At 34.3% G+C, this 9,616-nt stretch overlaps 2 protein-coding genes across 2 annotated transcripts; one reads left to right on the top strand and one right to left on the bottom strand.

The window, feature by feature from the left end:
- Nucleotides 1-1,333: 1,333 nt before the first annotated feature.
- LOC141702049 (kinesin-like protein KIN-14U) lies at nt 1,334-5,393 on the top strand. Its single transcript, XM_074505752.1, has 10 exons — nt 1,334-1,831; nt 1,925-2,008; nt 2,095-2,256; nt 2,332-2,438; nt 2,533-2,711; nt 2,801-2,965; nt 3,064-3,282; nt 3,493-3,530; nt 4,200-4,327; nt 4,401-5,393. Exons 1-10 carry the CDS (start codon nt 1,660-1,662, stop codon nt 5,040-5,042), a joined length of 1,896 nt encoding a protein of 631 aa, XP_074361853.1. The 5' UTR covers nt 1,334-1,659; the 3' UTR covers nt 5,043-5,393.
- Nucleotides 5,394-5,567: 174 nt separating this feature from the next.
- On the bottom strand, nt 5,568-8,598 carry LOC141702050 (uncharacterized). The gene is made up of 2 exons (XM_074505753.1): nt 8,106-8,598; nt 5,568-6,545 (listed from the first exon to the last, which is right to left on the bottom strand). The coding sequence occupies exons 1-2, from the start codon at nt 8,408-8,410 to the stop codon at nt 5,894-5,896; spliced, it is 957 nt and encodes a 318-aa protein (XP_074361854.1). The 5' UTR covers nt 8,411-8,598; the 3' UTR covers nt 5,568-5,893.
- Between the last annotated feature and the right edge of the window lie 1,018 nt (nt 8,599-9,616).

Below are 9,616 nucleotides of genomic sequence, written 5' to 3'. Positions count from 1 at the left end.
TATGTTAGATAAAGTTTAATTGACACACGATTGTTAGAGAATAGAACCCTATTATTTATACACTACCCAAGATTTATGTTCGAATCCCGCCAATGATAAATAGTTATATTATCGTTTATAAATATATTAATAAGATAATGATTCAGAATTTTTTTATTATAATTTTAAATAATATAAAAATAATAATGAAGACGGTGTGCGAAGCTATACAAATAAAAAAGAGAACTTAAGGGTTGTTTGATTGGAGTCATTCCGGTATCAGCTATGAGTTTCGTTCATTTCAACCCTATATCTGATGTTTGGTTCAATTTTTTTTTTCTCCAAACTCATTGTGGGTATGAGAAAGGGGTATGAGGAATCAATTTTATTTATAATATTTCAACTTTATTTAAGCAATAAAATGTAAATATTTAATACAAAAATAATTTAATAAACTAAAATTTATTAAAATGATAATTAAAACAATATTTAAATTAATTAAAATTAATAACTTAAAAAATATTTTAAATCTAAAATATTTATTTCAGCACTCCAGCAAACACATGATATCATAAATGATATCTCAACACAATACCAAATTAACCCGATTTCTAATTTCAACTCCATACTACTTCTCGAACCAAACGACCGTTGGTGATTTGGTTTAGCATAAATCCCCACTTTGATGATTTATCCATTGTCCCCGGCAGCTCCGCTCTCCCACCTACTTTTTTGTAGTCTTTCTTTTCTTTATTCTCCTACAACCACAACTCAGAATAACGCATCCAGTCTCACCGGGACTTTAGAGTTTTATTATATCATTATCCTAAATTCGATTCCAGACACATGAATGTAGAAGATCATGATGGTGAGATAATATTCAAGCCTTCTTTGATATTAGTTGACCCGTAAACTGATCCGAAGTGATCCGAACACCATATGATACATGACCAGACAAACAAATAAAAAGGCAATCCCTCCTTTCCAAAAAATATCTCCTGCTTTGACATTTTTACACTATTTATGATAGGCGATTGACTACTAATTTATGTATAATCTATAAAATTAAATATAGTTATGAAGTTTTTTGTTGGATTCGTATTTATGAATATTTTAATATAATAAATTTTTTATATTTAATACTAATATAAAATTAAAGATATTAATAATACGGAGAAAAAATATTTAGGGAGAGAGGAGTAACTAATAATAAGCACAACACAGCACAGAGGCACGTGTGTGTTTGAGTTGGAGTGACTGGTGACCAAGCAAGCAACTGTCCCCACCATCCCCCAAACTCCTCCTCTTAATTAAACATAACTATATTTAATTTCATCATCACTGCAAGTACTGCGTATTATTGCTCCTTGATTTCCACACTTTCTGACCCCAAACTCCCTCTGTTATTTGTTTTGTTCTTACCCAACTTATTACTCCTCCTCTTCTATTATTACCACTTCACTTGCCATTCCTTTTTTCTTGCATCATTTTCCACTCTTTCTGCATCATCCTTTACATTTTGCATCACCTCAACTTTTTTGATCCCCTAGTTATGATTAAAATAATGGGTTTTTCTTGAACTCCTTGCTTCTTTTTATTACTCATAACTGTTCTGTTTACTTGCCATCCAATCCTTGAATACTTCAAAAAAGCTACCACTGTTTTTTTCTTGAAAAAAAAATGATCCCTTCTGCTGAGGGAGATCAGATCCTAATGGCAGATTCTAATAATGGGGTTTCACTAGATTCTCTACTGCTTGAATCTCAATGTGTTTCTGATACATTCATAGATGTGAATGTGGTTCCTGAGCATGAAAAGAATCAGCTTCAACATACAATATTCAGTTTACAAGGTGCTTAACTAGCTTCTTCTTTCATTTAACTATTGCATTGATTTTAGGTAATGTCTAGTGGTTTTGATGCTCAATCTTGATTGTGTCATGCAGAGGAAATTGTAGATTTGAAATCGAAACTGCGAAATCATGATGACAAGCGCAGACAGGCATTGAATAACATACTGGATATCAAAGGTACAACCTTTACACTCATGATGACATGATATGATGAAATGGTGAATTTTTTTTCATTTTTTTTTACAATATGGATTGTATTATAGGTAGCATTCGGGTGTTTTGTCGAATTAGGCCATATCTGTGTTCAAGCAGGCGTATAATTCACAAACCTATCTCGGTTGAGTCCAATAAGATTGTGATTAGATCTGGTGGAAGTAAGAAAGAATTTGAATTTGACAAAGTTTTCACTCAAGAAGAAAGTCAAGGTCAGTTTTCGCAACTTTTGGGTTCATGGTGACCAGTTGTATTTGGATTTCTGATTGAAGTTTATGCCTTGGCAGAAAATATATTTCTTGAGGTTGAGCCAATTCTTAGATCTGCGCTAGATGGGCGAAATGTGTGCATTTTAGCTTATGGACAAACTGGCACTGGCAAGACATTTACGATGGTTGGTATATGTCATACATGTGATTCTTGCTTCTTAGTAAAATCAAAATTTGCTTCATCAATCAATGTCTTACAGATGTATGTAATTCTTGTAGGATGGAGCAAACGAGTCACCAGGCATTGTTCCCAGAGCTTTAAAAATGCTGTTCCAGAAAGCTTCTTTAGATAGCACATCAACAGTTGTGTTTTCAATTAGTATGTTGGAAGTTTACTTGGGAAGTGTTAGGGATTTGCTTGCTCCAAAACCAACCAGAGCTACTTCTATCTCAAGATGGTAATAAAATCTTCATCAATTTTGTCCCACGAAGATATATTAAATTCTGGTTCCACATATAATAATCTTGTTTGCTAATTCTACTACAGCAATCTTAATATACAAACAGATATAAAGGGTTCTGTTGAGATTGAAGGTCTCACAGAGGTGCAAATCTCTGATTTTGCAAAGGCAGTTTGGTGGTATACTAAAGGGAAGAGAGTTAGATCTACTTCATGGACTAATGTAAACGAGGCATCTAGTAGATCACATTGGTGGGTTCTCAAATTGTAGTATTATTCTGTTACTTTATTAATTGATCAACTTGGGATTCTAGTTGATTTTTTTTAATAAGTTTTTTCTATGGACGTAGCTTGACAAGGATCACAATTTATCGACATAGTGATGAGTCGGGAGGCAAACCAGAGATTAGCAAATTGTGGATGGTTGATCTTGGAGGCAGTGAGCGATTACTGAAAACAGGAGCCACTGGACAAACATTGGATGAGGGAAGGGCTATTAATCTCTCTCTTTCTGCTTTAGGTGATGTTATTGCAGCTCTTAGGAGAAAGAGAGGTCATATTCCTTATAGGTTAGTTATTAATCTACTGAAAGTCTGTGATAATACCTTTCTAAAGAGGCAATGGCTTATTGGACTGGGTTATATGTGTGTAATCTATTATTTTCCGTTATCATCAAGCTCATCACTTCAGATCTTTAAATTTTGAGAAGGATAGTGGCTTCTGGGGTGATGCTATATTCTTACATCTTACGCTGACAAAGCTACATCTTTTGTTTGCAGAAACAGCAAGCTAACTCAGATTCTCAAGGATTCCCTAGGTATATTACAGATGCTTTTATTGCTTTGTCTTGAAGTCTTCCCAAATTTTTTTATGTATTTTCTTTTCCTCCATGATTCATCCATAATTTCGTGAAGAATAGTAGCTTTCTATGCCATTACTTTTCATTCTAGAACAGTTTTCTGTAATTTAACAATTATCAGTTCTAGATTCATCTCTCTCGAATAGTTAGACTGTACTCCGACAATTCAATAACATGTTAGTTAATTAGTTGAATATTAAAATTGGTTTAAGAAACACCATAGTTTATAGATGGGAACAGTAAGCAACTGGAGGAAACTAAATAAATGATTTAATATTGTAATTCAAAGATGAGAGGAATTGGGTTTATTATATAAGAAAATTTATAATTCAAGCATGTAGATAGTGTTCCATGGACTAAAAATCTAAATAATGATGTTATACTTAGATTAAGACCAACTTGCAAGTTGCAACCGGATCCAACTATATATTCCATCTCTTTTGTTATACTAAATGAGCTTCACCCTTTTTGTATATGTAAAATCGCAAGGGGTTATGTTGGCTATCTGGACTTTCTATATGCTACTACTAATTTGAAAGAGAATAGTTTCTTATTTTTCAGGGATAAATAGCCCTGTAAACCCTACTTAGCGCAAACTTCTAATGTCTTGAATTTCAATTGCTTTAGGTGACGGGTCCAAAGTGTTGATGCTTGTTCATGCAAGTCCGTGTGAGGAAGATGTTATGGAAACAATTTGTTCTTTAACTTTCTCAAAAAGAGCGAGAGCTGTAGAGTTTTATAAAGAACTACCTGAGGTAATTGCCCCGAATTCCTGATTTTGGACTTTCTTTTGACAAATAACTAAAATTATTGCCATGTATGTATCAGGATGTCAAGTTGCTGAAGGAGAAGAAAATTGCTGACTTTCAGGAAGAGATGAGGGATGCTGAAGATGAACTCGCAAAGGTTAGCGAACAAATACGAAAGATTCAGTTTCTTCTGAATGAAAAGAAAAAACTCTTTGCAGAGAGTTATGATGTCTGTAAAGATGAAAAAAATATTCCTCTAAGTCAAGATGATGTCTTTGAAGAAGTCGGGGGAACCCCTCGAACATCTGAAATTCCAATTACAAGAAGTGTTGTAAAATCTGCTCCTCGGTTTATGAGCTCGACTGCAGCCAGTCGCCAGAGGCATATTATTGCAGAGATACAAGTAAAAGGTCTGGCAAAAAGTATAAGATCTGGGACTAGAACTTCTCTCCAAATTTCAAGTTCCCAGTCTTTTGGATATTCAGATCCTCGTTTTAAGGCGTTTCTAAAACACCCTAATAAGAAATCCCGCTATGGAGAGATTAATGGTTCAGGTACTGAAGTAACCGGAGAACCTAATGCTTCAGTTAGCGAGATCGCCATATCCAGTGGTTACAAGTCTGGGCCAGGTGCAATGACTCGACCTAAGATGGCCAGTTCTGATCCAAATTTGAGGGTCACACTTCATGGACATAGAAGAAGGATGTCTGCTCTGATTTGACAGAGGCAGCATCTCATGTATGGTTTGATGTTAAGGGAGGCAGCATCTCACTCACTGATCTAATGTTTTTGTTTTGATCTTGAGAGGAATTGTAATTGATGTGTGCAGCTAGCTTCATATAGTAGTGTCTATTTTCTTGTTTGATAGTGTTTTCCAATCATAGTAATTCAAGTATGTTAGGTTTGTAGAAATTTTACAAATGTTTATTATAGATGATGCTTGATTGCTTGTAGTATTGTACCCTAACATTTAAGCTTTTTTCTTTTTTGGCTGTTATGAGTTTGATGTACTTTGATTTTGACAATCTGTATTTTATCCATTAATAAAGTCTTGATTTGGTTTTTCTGGAAAGTTCTGTAACAAGTGGGAGACGCTTGCTATCAATATAGCCGTATGGATTCAAATTATAAAATATTACTCCATTTAAATTTTAAGAAGAAAAGGTCAACATTTATGTATGCATCATTTACAGCTGAATTGTTTGTAAAGCTATTTGGTACTTATGTTCCAACATAATACAGAAACTGGATGGAAGTCCTTTCTTTCGAGATGATTGTAGTGTTACATAATTTACATTACAAGCAACAGCTGTCGGTTATGATTTATGAATGATCAAGAGAACTCAAAAGTTGCGCAAAGAATTAAGTGGATCCAAGGGGTTTTTAAATGAAGAAAACATCTGCAGAAGAATCGGTCTTGTCTCTGCCAGCATAGGTTGGGACTAAAACATACCAACCAGGCCAGCCAATCAGGAAGGCTTATGCTTTAATTTTCAAAGGTGTTTGGACTTCGTTTGCAACCTCAGTATTTCTTCGGATACACAGATTACTAAGACAATTTGAACTCCCGGACTATAACTTTGATCTTCTGAATTCGAACCAAATCTCATAGTGATTGAACAATAAACTATCATGTGTGTGCTTCCCAACATACTCTAATCCCAGACTCTTTAGCCTTTTCGTGCACTCGTCTCCTCCTAACCGTGAACAGAACTTTATATTGTGAGACGCAAAGATTCGACCTTCTTGTTTCAATTTACCAGCTAACCTTTCTAATCCAACCCAAACAAGTTTATCGGGCATGTGAAGAAAAACAGCACTTGCATATATCAAATCATACATTATTCCAGATCCGAACTTACTGAAGTCCATATCTTCACCCTTGACAATCAGTGGCCGCTTGTGTAATAGACCTTGTGATGGAAGCTCATACCTAAATGCTGCCATTAAGGAAAGCTCGTCCCTCTCCAGACAATGAAAATGTTCTGGGTTCAGGTAGCGAATGAAGTGCAAACCAACCCGAAGAGTCCCACATCCAATCTCGAGGACACGTGATTCAGGAGCCAAATGGGCAGCTTCGGCGAGAAATTCATACACATCTCGCCCTCCAGCCCAGGGCTCTCCATAATTGCTGTGGTGCTCCTCTACAAGAAGCTCACCAGGACAAGGAAAAGCGGTGTGGTTATTTGCTTCCTCACCTTCATAATGAGAAATTCCCTTGTATCTAAATATAACAAAAGGAATGATTTAGTGTAAGAAACTGTCACATGATTCTACTACTTCCAAAATTAACAAAAACCATATCGGTAGGTCATCAATGGATACACAGAGGCAATAAAAATACAGTCAGTTCCACTTCAAGAAGAGTGTACATGCAACTCAATATAACTGACATACAATAAGAAATATATGCATATATAACTGACACTAAAGTTATGCCTTCCTCTAGCTTTAAGTAAACCAACTCGCTTGTTCTGCAGGTAAAGAGGTAAGTACGAATGCAGTGGAAAGAAAAGTTGGATTTATAAATTGTGTCGGGCCTCAAAACATTTAATATAACCTAGAGCCATAGAAAACAACAAATTCAATTGGAACTTAATGCTGATTACAAGAATCTTGCAAAATACAAATTATAAACTATGCTGGTGTACTGATCACTAAGAATACAGTATCTATCGACAAAAATCTGTTTGTAATCACTGCGCAGAAAATAGACTAAAAAATACCAACTGTTAGGCACTCAAACATGTTGTGATACTCAACTACACTAATCAACTGTTCAAAATGAACACTACACGTTATTGATTGTTGTACCCTTTTAATTGTCTACGTCTTTGTCCTAGGTTGTAAGTAAATCAAAATATAACCTTTAACAGCCCCCCACCCCCGAATCCTCCAGAATCATCACCATTACCGCATTATTCACACTTGTCACTGACTCACTGACTATGCAAAAAATTATTAAATTTATCAAACATCTCAGCACAATTCAAATTTATCAGAACTAAACCTGGCTAAAGCACGCCTGAGACCACAATTATCAATCTAATTTGCTCAAAGGAAATTCAATAATTTATATGTATACTTAATTGCATAGTACTTAATGGACAAGTAGGCCATCAATCACTCACCAATGCTATGCTTGTTCGGAAAGATTAAAATTGGGTAGGAATAGAATGAAATTTGTACTGTGATTTGTATTCAATCCTTATAGCTTCCATCGCTCTTTTTTCATTTGTTTTAAATTAGATTAAAGGTTAATCCCGCAAATATAGGATGAATACCTCATTCCAACTTGTACTCATTTTCTTCAAGAACCTTGTCCTAAAAAACTTGGATTCTCTCATTTTACTCACAATTTTAATTTCTTTCCTTTCCCATTCTATTCCTTCCTACCTAGCCGAGCATAAAATTAAAACCAAACATTAATAGCTAACAATGAATTATTCCTACAGTTGCGCTTTCAATCATCATACTATCTTATACCACAAACCCGCAATCTAATAGACCCTTAACCCTGTTCTATTTAGTAGAGCAAATTTAATCTCTATTCCCTTCAACAATTTCCCATTAGTTCCAATTATTCTCCGAGAGTTATTTCAAACTCGCAATTTCATCATACTTTAATTCTAATTACACTAACAAATACTGATCTAAAGAAAACAAATTCGCAATGTACTTCAAAACAGCAATTAAATCGCGAAAAAATCGAATAGTAATACACTTGTATGTATACATTACATCATATAAAAACAAGAATGGGGGCATAAAGGAGGGTAATTACTGGTTCAAATCTTGGAGTTGCTGAGCACGAGTACGAGGATTGATACCCTTACGAAGCACATTATCTTGCATGCGAAGCCCATTAGCATGGATCTGATCTCTGACCCACTTCACATCTTGGGCCCTAGTAGTCAAGATCCGCTCATCTGGGCCAGTTGGGTTGCAAGAACAAGTAGGTGGAGAAGGCCCGGAAGAGAGGGAAGCTAAGAGGAAGAAGAAGAAAATGGCAGCAACTGCTAGTGAGAGAACAAGAACTGGGACTGTTATTACAATACCTTTTGATGATGTTGTTGATGGATGACCCATCTTGTGTGTTTATGTGATTGTGTCCAAAATTGAGGTTTTTACATGAATAGGTGGAGTAGATAGATGGATACTGATGACTATATGTATGGTTTGAAGTTCGAACACCAAGATCAAGATCTGTGTCTCTGTGTACAGCTAGACATAAACATGGACACAGAGCAGCACAGGCGATTAATTTGCATTAAAATCAATTATTTCTATTTCATATCTTCCAGCAAATTTTAATTACTTATTTTTCTATTTTAAAATAAATTAAACCTCATTTAATCTATATTAAACTATATTAACTGTAATATGGTATAATTTGTTCAACATCCACCTTTTTTATCCACTCTCACAATCATCGGATCAAATGATCAGAACTGTTAGATTTAGACTAAAATATAATAATCGGAATAGGCTATAATTTGGTTCAACCTCTATTTTCGTTATTCAACTCTCACAATCATCGGATTTTATTGATCAAATGATCAGATCTCAGGTTCGAATCTCTGCAATAACAAACATTTATATTATTATCTGTAAAGATACAAGTTCTCATGTTCGAATCCACCCAACAACAAATTTTATTCAAATATTATATAATTCTTAATTTAGTATTTAATTATTTATATTAAATTTTCGTTAAATTATTTATAAAGTAATTGTAAATATATAAATATTAATGGGAACCGTGCACGGCATATGGTGTAAGCTAGTATATATAAGAACTCATCTTAAAAATATAACGGTGCCTACAGGAGTCACCTATTTAATATCCTTAAGATTTTGATGATCACAGTGTTGGCAAGCTTATGTTATATTATCTTTTTTTATTAGCAAGCTGATTACACTATATTCTAATTACACTATATTCATTATGTTACTTACATTGTCTTGCAAAAATCAAAATTATATGAGAGGTTTGGTCTATTAGCAAGCTAACAATGATTTGACAGATTTATCGGCAAACTCTCGGTCTCTGCCGGGAAGTTGTTCAATATAAACTAGACTTGTGATTTTGAAGGAAATAGATAGAAAAGAGTTCTGCAAGGACACTATCATATATTTTACGTATTTAAATATATTAGAGTTACTCGGATATTTAAACTCTTTTATATAAAACCATTTGCTGTTTTTAATCATTTTATCCTAAAAAGTTTTTTATCTGATCGGTATTTGAATTAAACTAAAGATAGATGTTATCAAATAGTTTTCAAAATTTAT

Source organism: Apium graveolens, unplaced genomic scaffold (genome assembly GCF_009905375.1).
Source record: "Apium graveolens cultivar Ventura unplaced genomic scaffold, ASM990537v1 ctg4588, whole genome shotgun sequence".
In the NCBI taxonomy this organism is placed as follows: domain Eukaryota; kingdom Viridiplantae; phylum Streptophyta; class Magnoliopsida; order Apiales; family Apiaceae; genus Apium; species Apium graveolens.
This window is presented reverse-complemented; position numbering and strand designations above follow the sequence as displayed.

Bases quoted from the DNA above. Each gene is read 5' to 3' on its own strand.
- LOC141702049 (XM_074505752.1), top strand. From the start codon at position 1,660: ATGATCCCTTCTGCTGAGGGAGATCAGATCCTAATGGCAGATTCTAAT. The intron at 2,966-3,063 runs GTGGGTTCTCAA...CTATGGACGTAG, and splicing joins GCATCTAGTAGATCACATTG to CTTGACAAGGATCACAATTT. The intron at 3,283-3,492 runs GTTAGTTATTAA...TTTTGTTTGCAG, and splicing joins AGAGGTCATATTCCTTATAG to AAACAGCAAGCTAACTCAGA.
- LOC141702050 (XM_074505753.1), bottom strand. From the start codon at position 8,410: ATGGGTCATCCATCAACAACATCATCAAAAGGTATTGTAATAACAGTC. The intron at 6,546-8,105 runs GTAATTACCCTC...TGTTATATTTAG, and splicing joins CAACTCCAAGATTTGAACCA to ATACAAGGGAATTTCTCATT.